Source organism: Lissotriton vulgaris, chromosome 5 (genome assembly GCF_964263255.1).
Source record: "Lissotriton vulgaris chromosome 5, aLisVul1.2, whole genome shotgun sequence".
NCBI classification, from domain to species: domain Eukaryota; kingdom Metazoa; phylum Chordata; class Amphibia; order Caudata; family Salamandridae; genus Lissotriton; species Lissotriton vulgaris.
In genome coordinates, this window is record NC_141693.1 from 168,249,039 (window position 1) to 168,261,394 (window position 12,356).

The following is a 12,356-nucleotide window of genomic DNA, read 5'->3' on the forward strand; positions in this document are numbered from 1 at the left end:
GTCTGGAGTTATTTTAAAAATCAACTGCGTGTCGTCAGCATAGCTGACGATGCCCACTCCAAAATTCTTCGCAATGCGTGCCAGGGGTTCCATGTAGATGTTAAATAAAGTAGGGCTCAGGCTAGAGCCCTGTGGAACCCCATGGCATACACTGCGTGACGAAGACTGGAAAGGTGGGCAATGGAGTTGGACTGTCCTGTCAGATAGGTAAGACTGGAGCCAGGTGAGGGCCAGGTCTCTAACTCCTATGTCTGATAGTCGAGACAGCAGCGTTGAGTGCAGCACGGTATCAAACGCTGCACTTAGGTCCAATAGGACCAATGCTGCTGTCTCTCCCTCGTCTACCAGCTTCCGAATCAGTTCGGTTGAATACAGAACAGCAGATTCCGTTGAGTGGCCTGATCTAAACCCTGACTGAGAGGGATGGAGGAGGGATTCTTTTTCCAGGAACTCCATAAGTTGTAAGTTGGCCACCTTTTCTATAATTTTGGCACAGAAAGGAAGAAGCGAGATTGGCCTGAGATTTTGAAGCTGAGATATAGGGATATTTGTTTTTTTTTTCAGGGGTATAACTTGGGCAGATTTCCAGTGTTTTAGGACGTGGCCTTCTTGGAAGGATAAGGTGATCATGTTGCTTATTTGATCTAGCAGTATGTTTTCCATGATCGCTTTACATTGTTCCGGGGGGCAGGCGTCCATGGGGGATCCTGAGCCAATTCCATTAATAATTTTTAATAATTCCTGTTTATTTGGGGTCTTGAAATTGGTGAGGAGAGATTTTAAAGAAGTGGATTCTGGGTTGCAATCAGTGTTTGCTATTGTATTATTGTTACTGGAGAAGGTAGCATAGATTTTTTCAACCTTATCCACAAAGAAATCTGCTATCTGCTCGCTAATCTCTGTGGAATAAGTATCTTTGGTATCTAAGCGAGACGGGTTGGTAATTTCTCTATAGATACAAAAGAGCTCCTTCGAAGGGTTTTTAGATTCCACAATTCTGCTTTTGAAACAGGCGCTCTTTTCTGCTCTTACCAATTTTTGATATTTTTTCAGTTCGCTTCTGTAAATTTCTCTGAGTTCCGGAGTGTAGTTTTTTCTCCATTTCCTTTCTATGGATTTGCAAAGGGCCTTAGCAGTTTTAAGTTTTTCCGTAAACCATGGGGCACTTTTGGATTGTCTGGTAGGAGGTTTATTAGTCCATGGAGCAATTTTGTCCAGGGCTTTAGTTATCCAAGATTCATAGTTGTCCCAAACTTCCTGTAGGGAGTTTCCTTTAAAAGGAGGATGATCAGTTAGTTCTTGTGACAGAAGCTCAGGAGTATACTTTTTAAAGTTGCGGCGCCTGTAAGGTGGCAATTTAGCATGAGTGTTGTGGATAGGTTTTCTAGCGATCTTAAACAGCACCATACTATGGTCCGGCCATATTAATGGGATGGGAGGTAAGCTGTTGATGTCTTCCCAGTTAGCGAAAATGGGGTCTAATAAATGTCCTTGTTGATGCGTGGGCAGAGTGGAGAGGAGTTTATGATCAACTGAGTTAAAGGCATTCAATAGAAGCTGAGCTTCTTTAGAGTGGCTATCCTCTAGATGTATATTGAGGTCGCCAAGGATGATGACATTTTGATGTCTGATGGCTAGCTGGGTTGCGAGATCAATCAGTTGGCTACAGAAGGGCATTGCTGCGCCCGGGGGTCTGTATATAAGTAAGCCGGTAATTGTGGTGGTATGATCTAGTTTAATGGTGAATCTGCCACCTTCACTGTCAGTGATTTTAAGTTCAGTTCCATTACTTGGGAAGAAATAGCATTGTCTCTTGTATCGTTAGCATTGGGCAAAGCAGTAGGGCCCGACACTATTCCTCTTGAGTTTTTTAGAACTTTTTGATTTCTTTTGAAACCCGAACTAGTCTGCTTATGTAGAGCGGCTCAACAGGGTATTGCTCCCCCTTCTTGGTCAGAATCTATTATCACGGTCTTTCTAAAGAAGGACAAACCTCCCCTTTCTCCATCATCTTTTGGCCCTATCTCATTGATAAACGCAGACAGCAAAAAATTGTCCAAGATTCTGACCTCGCGAGTCTCTACCGTTATTACCCCATTGGTTTCTAAATATCCACATGGATTCATTCCAGCGCGGGATACGGCTGACCATATTCGCCATCTTATCACTCATATGGACCGGGCCCAGGCAACCCGATCAAATATGGGTGTTATTTTATTGGATGCCGAAAAGGCCTTTGATAGGGTTGCCTGGGCCTATTTATGGAATATCTAGGCCAGAAAAGGATTTGGCCCTGGTTTCTTAACCGCTTTAAACACTATGTACAAAGCCCCCAAAGTGTGCATTCGCATAAACGCTCAAGCATCTTCTTTTTTTTCAATTACTCGTGGTACCCGACAAGGGTGCCCTTGTTCTCCTTTATTTTTTGCACTTTATATAGATCCTTTAATAAACTGATTTAATTTGGAGGAGATAATAAAACCAATTTGTCTTGCCAGTGCAAGTTACCGAGCATTAGCATATGCCGACTATATAGTTGCCATTACAACTGATGTGCCGACAGGGGTACCAGCAATCAATGACTTGACATTGCAGTTTGGACATTTTTCAGGGTATAAACGTAACCTTACGAAAACTCAGATTTTATGGTCTGGGGGTAATTCTCCGGTTAATGTTACACCGGTAACGGAAGTCACGTACCTTGGAATTAAAATCTTGCTTCCGATTTCTGGCATTCCGGAATTAAATATGAATCCAGCTCTGGCTAAAATCAATTCTTTGCTAGAACGCTTGGACCATCTGCATTTATCCCTGCATGGAAGAGTTAAAGTCTTAAAAATGTTAATTTTACCTAAGGTATTGTACATGTTCCGCACAATACCTCTGGAATTTCCTTCTTCTTATTTCAAAAAGCTGGAAAGGGCGATTTCCAGATTTGTGTGGGGGAATAAAAGACAGCGGAAAGCCCTTAAAAAGATGATCCTTAATAAAGATTGTGGTGGCTGGAATGTCCCGTACTTCTTTTATTATTATATGGCAGCTAATCTTCATTTTATTAGCCCATTGATAATCGGGGCTAGAGCACGAATTCCCTTATGTAACATCCCCTCAATTTATGAGCTGTTTATGGGAGAAGGAATGAAATCTTACTTTCTTAGAATGGCTGAACCCAGCTATTATTAAAAAAACGCGATTTAAGACTTTGAAAGCGGCATATGGTCTGTGGCAAAAGGTTCAACAGCATTTGGGATTAGCCAAATTAAATGCGTACACACCCTTTGCAGCCTCTGGCTTATTGCCCTCTGCTATCTTTTGTGATTTATCTGCTATTCGGTGAAGGCAGAAAGGAGTATGTTATTTAGGGGATTTGTTCTTTGATGGTCAACTTATGGCCTTTCAGGAGCTACAGACCAAATATTCCCTAAATAAGAACGAATTTTTAAAGTTTTTACAGATCCGTAGCTTCTTACATAACTCACCACATGCAGCAGTGACAAGCATGAATAAAGTTCCCCTTCTGGAAGGCCTAAGTAAAAAAACTTCAATTGGTACTTTGTATTCCTGTTTAATGCAGGGATTTCCGGATGATTTGGAGAACTGTCAACTGAAATGGCAAACAAACTGGGAATACCTGAAGTTTATGTTCGTGAGTCAGTCAATTTCGCCACTGAATGCCTAATAACCGGGATGATGAAATCACAACACTTTATGTGTATACATGATCTTTACTACACTCCTGGTAAAGTGGTTAAGTGGAGCACAACAAGGGGTGGTGAGGGACAGAGTCTCTGAATTAAGCAGAAAGCTCTCACCCAGTCAAGAGATCAGGGCTAGATCCAACACCGTTTTTTAGCTCACTGCACCATCCCAGTTTCAGAACCTGGCTGTATGCAAATTAGTCTGTTCCTGTCCCAGTGCATGATGGGAACAGGGCAAACCAAACTACAAAAGCCAATTCTTACACTGGGAAGGAAACAAGCTCCCGGGGACCGGTTTCTGGCATTACAGCCGTCTTCGGCCCGGTTTGCTTGAATCCTGATGGTGCAATGAGCAAGGGTCTCACATCTGAGAATACCCTTCCACGCTTAGGGTGGACAAAAATATTAACAACAAGGGGTGGTGAGGGACAACAGTAGGTACTAAGTGCAATCGGTGTGGGCTGTACGCAGCCGATATGCTACACATGTTTTTTCATTGTCCAAAGCTTGGGGAGTTCTTCAAACAAATTGAAAGTTTTTTGGCTGTTACTGTTAAGACTAATATCAATGTAACTGCAGAGATGGTGCTAATTGGTTTAAGTATTGGAACTTCAGGAGCTAAACCTTTGAGCTGTTTTCTTTTTATTTGTATGGCGGTAGCCCGAGCATGTATCACTAGGGACTGGATCAATCCTGACCCCCCGTCCTTTTTTAATTGGAGGGAGCGATTATTATTTGTGTACAATATTGAATCCGCTATGTACAAAGTCAAGGGTATTAAAAGAAGGGCTATGGGGGGAAAAATGTGGGCGCCTATTGCTGAATGGATTTAGACTATGGATGAATATGAGCCAGTAAGTCTCTTACAATATCTTTGTTCTTGCTTTATTTTTGTGAAATTATGACTTTTCATTTTTTTTGGGTTTTTTCCTTGCATAAAACAATAAATCAATAAAAATAAAAAAATAAAAAACTAAGCTGTCCTGCTAAGCACCAGTGTTATTGTCTTAAAGTAAATTAGGAAGCATGAAAGACAAACTGGCCTGGGGTAACCGAAATGATGCCCACAGTTCGCTGACAGTTCTATATCTTGTCACACCTCGCTGATTCCCAACTGTGAATTGTCCAAAAAGTGTTGACCACACAACTGACCTCAGAGCCCTTTCTCACAAACTCACAATGGAAAATTAGTGCCATGCTCACCTTTCAAAGAAGCGTCCATCGATAGGGGGGAACCACTCCATGGTGACAGAGGTAGAGGTGTGGCCCACCACCTGTGGGGCCAGGGCCACCAGAGAAGGTGCTTTGGTAGGCTGCCAGCTGTGGTACACAAGATCCAGGTAGCAGTGCATTCTCGCAACTTGATTGGGCGTGAAGGAGTTGGTGCAGTCATCATCTGATAGAAGGAAAGAGGAAAGGAAAGAGAGAGAGAGGGCGATGAAGAGAGAAAAAGGGAGGGGTGTTGAGAGAAGACGGTTAAGATAGAGGAGTGTCAGTGAGAGAGAGGAAAAGAGACAGAAACATGTAGCAGAAGAGAAGTAACAAAGAAAAGATGGAAATAAAGGCAAATAGAGAGCAAGAAAAGGGAATAAACGCAAATGTGAGAGAAAGATAAAAAAGGTGAGGAACGATAAAGGAGGCAGAGAGACAGAAAGATTAACCAAAAAACAGAGTGAGGAGGCAACAGATAGAGAGTGAAAGAAAGCATGAGTGAGGCAAAAAAAGAGGTGGAGATTTAAATACAGGGAGAGAAAGAGAGGGATGGGGGGTGAAATGAAAGGAAAGTGGGCCAGAGTGGGTGTAAGTAACAGAGAGAAAGGAGCAAGGAAGGAGAGACCGTAGGGTAGAGAGATATATCAATAAATGAGATTTGAAGAAAGAGCAGGAAATTGTGAGTGAGGAAGAGAGAACGAGATACAGAGTAAAAGTGAGTGAGAAATAGAGAAAGAAATAGAGAGAGGAAAAAAACAATGAGCGTAAAAGAGAGAGAGGAAATGAGAGCGAGAGGAAAAGAGAGCGAGACGAGAGACCATAGTAAGGGAAAAAGCCAGGGCGACAGAGAGAGACAGAGAGAGAGAGAGAGAGAGAGAGAGAGAGAGGAGGAAAGAGAAAAGTAGAAAAAGGAGAAAGGAGCGAGTGAGGGATGAAGAGAAAGAGAGAGGGAGGTGGGGAGACAGAAAGAGAGATAGAAGGAGAGAGAGGGAGAGAGAGAGAAAGAATTACGACACGGCATTGCACACCCAGGGCTCCCCAGCACGCCCGCAGTTAATGGACTGTGAACACATTAGCACACTCATCACATTTAAAAGCAGGCGGAAAAGGGAAGCAGAAGTAAAAGTTTCCTTTTGACTAGCCCTGGAGGTCAGAGCAAGGTTGGCCGCCACTGACACAATTTGAAGGAGCCTCGAGGCACTGGCGTAAGGCAGAAAGATGCCCACCCCACCGCAGAATGGAACGAGGGGCTTCCATATCTCACCCATATCCATAGGCTGTATTTACACAGAACGCGGGCCCCTGAGGAATGGGGCCAATGGCGCCGCAGATACTGCAGGGGTCTGTGTTACGTCCCTGCCTGGGAGGCTGGAGGTAATCAACATAAAGCGGACAGCTGGGCATCGCCTGATAGTCACGGACCAGACTCACTTGTTGGTTGGTCCAAGTGTTAAGGCAAGTCACATTACAACACTGCAGACTCCCTGTCGCACTGCTTGCTCTAGTTTTGCGTCTCCTACCTCATGCTACTCCTGTTCATAATTGTTGTCACAGTCCTGTACCTCCTACCTCATACAGCCCCTGCCCACGCACGCCACTTGTTACAGTTGTGTATCCCCTACCTCATGCTGCTCTTACCCACCCCACTTGTTATAGTTTTCCATCTCCTACCTCATGCTGCTCCTGTTCACACTTCTTGTCACAGCCCTGGAGGTTCTACCCCATGCAGCTCCGTCCCATAACACTTATTACAGTGGAAAATCTGCTACCTCAGGCCACTCCTGTTCTCCCTTTTAGTTACATTCTTGCAGCTTCTACCTCATGCAGCTCCTACTCACGCCACTTGTTACAGTCTTGCATCCCCTACTTCACACTGCTCCTCCTGGCCACACACACATCCCTTCAGCGTCTATTACAAACTGTTCCTTCTGCTCACGTTAGTACGGTCATGCAGCTGTTACTGCCTCGTAGTTCCTACCGCACGCTGCTTCCGGCCAGACGGGATTTTACAGCCATGCAGCTTCCGCCCACACTGCTTGCTAGTTGCTACTGCCTTGTAGCTAGTTTCTTACACTGCTTTCCTGCCAACCTTGCATGGTACAGTTCACATTGCTGCTGCCTTCACTGCTTCCAAACGTAAACTACTCCTGTCCACGCTGCTTGTTTGTTTCTGTCTTGTAGCTCCTACCTCAACAGCTCTACCTCCCACGCTGCATGTTGCTTTCATCCAGTTCCTACGCCCTTGCCGAGTCACTGATTGTCGCCCCTACCTCACACTGTTCCCCAGTGTTTACCTTGTATAATAATAAGTGCTGGTGCCCAAAGTTCTTTCTCAGAAGCCTGTCCGGTGCTATAAAAGATCGGAGTGCAGAAGACCAAGGCTGCGTAGTCGTGTTTAAGTACCAATCCACAAAAAATCTGTTCCAGTCAGTGCTTAATTTGAACCAGTGGTTTATGGTGCTCAGCACTGGCACAAAATTGTCATCACCAGCTCTTTTGACAGTCCACCACATGGTGGCACTGTCTATTTAATTATGAGATGAGCACAACAATCATGCTTATTAAATCAAATATGTATTGAAAATTAATAATACCAGCCACTCACGCCATTATAAAAGCTTTGTGTGGGTTGAAATAGTCACACTTGTAGGTGTGCCATAGTTAGGTGTTATGTTGGTACTGTCGTTGGCAGCGCTGCCAGGGGCAATGCAAGGAGCAGACTGCAGTGACCTTCCGAGAAGGGCCCTGGCACTTCATGTTTTTTACAAATAAAGAACTGGTGCCAGTGGGCCCCACCTGCAAAGACCAGCTTACATTAAGCCCTGCTGTTCCTGCCAACGCTGCTTTAACTGCGGCTATCTGTGTTCACTGAGTCTCCCTGAGCTCTGTCTTAACACAGAGATTATTTCCACAAGGACTAAAGGCAGTCAAAGCTTGCTGAAAAAGTCTATAAATATTTCTTAAAGAAGTCAGACAGCGCCTAACATCGTTTAATGGCCGCCATAATGGAATAATAAGGTACAGCCAGCCCAGACCACCGGGAAATGGAAGAAGGCTAACATGACCGGGACAGTGCGTACAGATCAGCTATCTGGGATCACCGAGACCCTGGCTCAGCCTTTCCCTGTCACGTATGGCCTGTGGGGGAGGGGTGAAGTGGGGAGCATGTTGCGGTGGGTACCTTGTGCCTTACAGCAGAGCAAGAGAACATGGCACTTCAGACATAGAGAATACACACTTTTTTTTTCTCCATCACCTCCATCACCCCCAACCAATGTACCAGAGCTCTCCTCAAGCGCCTCTCCACCCGACCCTCAGATCACAGACCACCTCTAGTAAAACTCACCGAGACACACACACAATATCTTGATTCTCTCAGAATCTGAGCCCTACATTATCATGTCCTTCTGAAGTATAGAGGCCAATGAAGAGACAGAAAGAGGCAGACACGAGGGGTTAGTGGAACATCTCATATTATTTCACCGGTATAAATATAGTCAGGGCTTTATTAATGAAAGAATGAGTGTCGGTGCCCAAACCTTTTCTCAGAAGCCCGTAATAAATACTGCCGGATTTTGGCCCAATACCATGTCTGCAGTCTTTATTCCAACTCATGCCTCTTTCATCCACCATCATGCACTTCCTGTCCCTCTAGCTCACTCTTGCGGGATTTTTCACCCTTGCTTTTACAGTTTGCCACTGTTTTGTGTCTTTCGTTTCCTCCTTCTCTTCCCATTCTATGTTTTTCACTCTCTAGCTCTGGGTCAGTAATGGTGAAAAAATAAGTTCTGGTTCTAATGAAGAGTGCTTGTGGGACCACCTGCACCCACAAACTCAAATTAATCACTGAATATAGTGCATATTTTTCCATAAATTTGGACTTGCGCGCTAACAGTGGCCTGTACATACTTGTCCTGGTGTTTCAAGCATTTTGAAATAGGCAATGTTCTGGTTGTCAGTAAGATATTTGCTATTCTGTTTTTGTTTTTCTACAGAAGGTGTGTTTTAATAGTTAATTTGCCAATGTGTTATTGTGGTTAGTGGGTATGCCTGGAGGATTTGATTGAGTGTTTAAGTGCTGCCTGTGTATATGATAATAGCAGTGTTGGAGGAGCTGCGACATGACATCCATTCACTGAATTTCGATTAGGGAATATTGTTATTAGCTATTGCTAACTCAATCTCTTGGTCCCTCCTCCCATACCCCAAAGGTATTGGGAAATCTGTCTGATTATCTTGCCTCTCCATCACTATCTATGGCTGTTATACACTCAGAATGCCAAGCGCACAGCATCTCCCTTGAGTATTTTTATGACCAATCTCCCTCCTGCTCTTTCTGGGAAAGATCTTGAAACAACATGTCAACAAAATGTTATTGAAAGTTATCGAACATCATCCCCTGCTGAACCCTGCACAGGCAGGCTTTCTCCACAATCACTGAAGTGAACCTTCTTTAGTAGAGGATCTAGATGACCTCAGAATGGCAGTGGACAAGGGCCAAGTGGTGGTTCTCGTCCTACTGGTTCTTTCCGCCACCTTTAAAGTTCTTAGACACAACGTCTTGAGCACCAGTTTAAGAGGATTGGGTGTGGCAGGCATGGCTTTGAACTGGTGCAACTCCTACCTAGCAGACTGAGTGCAGCCTGTGCATCTCCTGCCATTCCACTCCGAATTCAAGGCAGCTGGACAGGGGTCCTACCAGGCTCCTCTTAAGTCCAACATTGTTTAATGTCTACTTAAGACTGCTGGCTCTGTTGATCAGATCTCATGGTATTAAATACATGAACTATGCTGGTGATACTCTGCTTATATTAACATTGGAATTGGATCAATAGGAGTCATCTCCACTGGAGGCTTTTCACAAATGTATGCCAGATATAGTGAGTTGGTTGGGCTCTAATTCTGTAAGTTTTAATCGTGATAAAATCATGTGCTGCTCCATAGGGAGACCTTCACGTCCCAATCCTGTGGGCTTCTGGCCCTATGAGAATAACCTTTGGTCCGCAATCTGGGAGTTTATATGGATAGAGATATTTCTCTCAGTGCGCACATAAATAAGCTTTCTTCTTCATGTTCCACTAATGCGGCGGGTGCTTTGCAAGATCCTACCTTCCCTTCCTAGTCCCTCACATCAGCATACGGTGCAAGCAGCCATACCCACTACAGACAAGCTTACTGTGTCTCATTATTTTTAGGTGCCTTCAATTTTTGGCTGAAACACCTGCATCATATTCAAGCAGCAGCTGCTAAGTGTGCCCTCCCCCTCCCCCACCAGGTTTCGACATCCACTTTTTGGGATACTCTTTATTTGCTCCCAATGACCAAACCAATATGTTCAAGTCTCTGTGCATTGTTCACAGGGCTTTGTATAGATCAAGCACACTGTGCCTACAGCAGAAATTCGAGCACTACCGTCTTCAGCGAATTCTGCGGGCTTCTACTCAATCTCGTTTGTACATAAATGTGGAGCTAGGTATAGAAAATGAATACATACTGGCCTGTTGATATTCTTGTTCTCCATGTTATGGCTCAATATTCAAGACCCACACCATTGGTTCCGTATAAGGAATCTGTTGAACTTGCTCTGTTGTTGGGTGACCTGTACTATCGGACAGGGCGTAAGTAGTTCTGAGCACTGCACAACCCAAGCTACATTGCAATCTCTACTATGTCTAAACATTGTACTCTCCAATTTGTTCTGCTGAATGATTGCGTGCCTACTATTGAAATAAAGAGTGGCAGAGAGAGCGATGAGAGACAGAGGATTGTAGGGTGCAGTTAAGGACGATAGAGAGTAATCAAGCAAAGGTACGTTGTTATTTAAATTTGGTTTGCACACGAATCACCCCAATGGGGTATCTCAGTGCTACAGAAAGACAGGACAGCAGGACCAACGAGCAGAATTAAAATAAAAAAGTTTTAAATAATTTCTTAAATTTGGTATAATCAAAGCGTGAGCAAATATGAAAAGGTAGACGATTCCAGTAGGTAGGGGACAAATAACAAAAAAAGGATCTCCCTCCAAACCTTAAACGTTGAATGAGGGGAAGTTTAGTAGGACTGAGTAGGGATAGATGGACGGAAAAGTAGAACGCAAGATAAGTAAACCAACAGCGGAAGAGCCAGAGATTGGGCCAGAAGAAAAACACAGTCACGAGCACAGAAACAAAGAGTTAGTATTAGTAAGAAAAAAAGAGGCAGAGAGCGGTGCGTGAAACAGATGGGGGAGAATTGTAAAGTGATAAATCGAGACAATTGGGTCGATTAGAGATGTTCACAAGAATGCAAGGGAAAGAGAGTGTGACAATATGACAAAGAGAGAGAGGCAAGGGGCGAGAGAGGAAGAGGAAGAATTAGAGCAAGAGATACGCAGACAGAAAACGAGAAGTGTTTATATAGAGAGCGAGTTCAAAAGATAAGCTGATGGGCAGAACAGTGAGACCAACAATGTAATAAAGTGGAAGGAAGTGTGAGAAGTAGGGAGGTAGTGGAAGTAAATGGAAGAGAGGCGGGCTAAACAATACCAGCTGTAGTACGGCACACACTAGGTTAGATATGGAGGTAACAGGGTGGATTAAGAGAAATGGGCAGCATTGGTATTGGTGCTGTCGCTTGTGCTCATATCCCAGAACACTAAATGCTCTTGCTTGCAATGCCTGGCCATGAGTCACATTGTCTACTTGACTCTCGGGTGACAGCTGTAATGGAGCAGTCAAAGCTTATCAGGTGGGTAGTGGTTTGTGCTCCGAATGAGTTCATCACAATTATCATCACAGTAGGCAATTAAAAAAATATTAATTCGGAAGTATTCCACCTGAAAACAGGGCTTTTTAAATTAATCTCTTAAACAACACATCACAATGGTGGAAACTCAAGTGCCTTCTTGCTTGCAGTTGACAAAAGAATACTCTCTCGCCAGGTGCTAGCCAAGTTTAGTACAGCAGCTTGGTTTCTCTTCAGGTCAAGGAAGCTGGACTGGCTTAAAAATCCTATCCTTAGTATTTGGAAAATGTGCACACTCTGTACTGTAGTCTAAGTAGTGATAATGTGGGTAAAATAATACTTTTCCCATCAGAAAACTGCACTTTGCCAGTGGCAGCTCCTCTGCAATGGCGGAGAAGCGTCACCCCACTACCTGGCTCAGAGCCAGCAAATAAAAAATAAAACGATGTTCTAACATCGTTATTTTTTTCATTTGCCGGCTCTGAGCCAGTTCTGTAGGAAGGGGTGGGCCCAGGCATTGGAGGGGGGAGGAGGAGTGATATGTGCACTCCCTGAGTGCGCTTATTTGTTAGGCCGGCCATCGCAGGTTGGCCAAGACACACATGCATACTTAGGTTTCTCCAGCCCGACTGCACTGAATAGCAGGGCTGGAGAAAACTTACAGACTCCCCGGTCTGACCTGAGCGTCTTTCTAGGCTGCTTAGGCCAATCCCCATGCTGCTT

The 12,356-nt window shown here is 44.2% G+C and overlaps 1 protein-coding gene across 1 annotated transcript in view; it reads right to left on the reverse strand.

Moving 5' to 3' along the window:
* PAPPA (pappalysin 1) overlaps positions 1-12,356 on the reverse strand; it is an 870,469-nt gene that overhangs the window by 460,666 nt on the left and 397,447 nt on the right. The window contains exon 5 of the mRNA XM_086921096.1: positions 4,902-5,094. Coding sequence (XP_086777222.1) covers positions 4,902-5,094 — 193 coding nt within the window. The remainder of the gene's footprint in view (positions 1-4,901; positions 5,095-12,356) is intronic.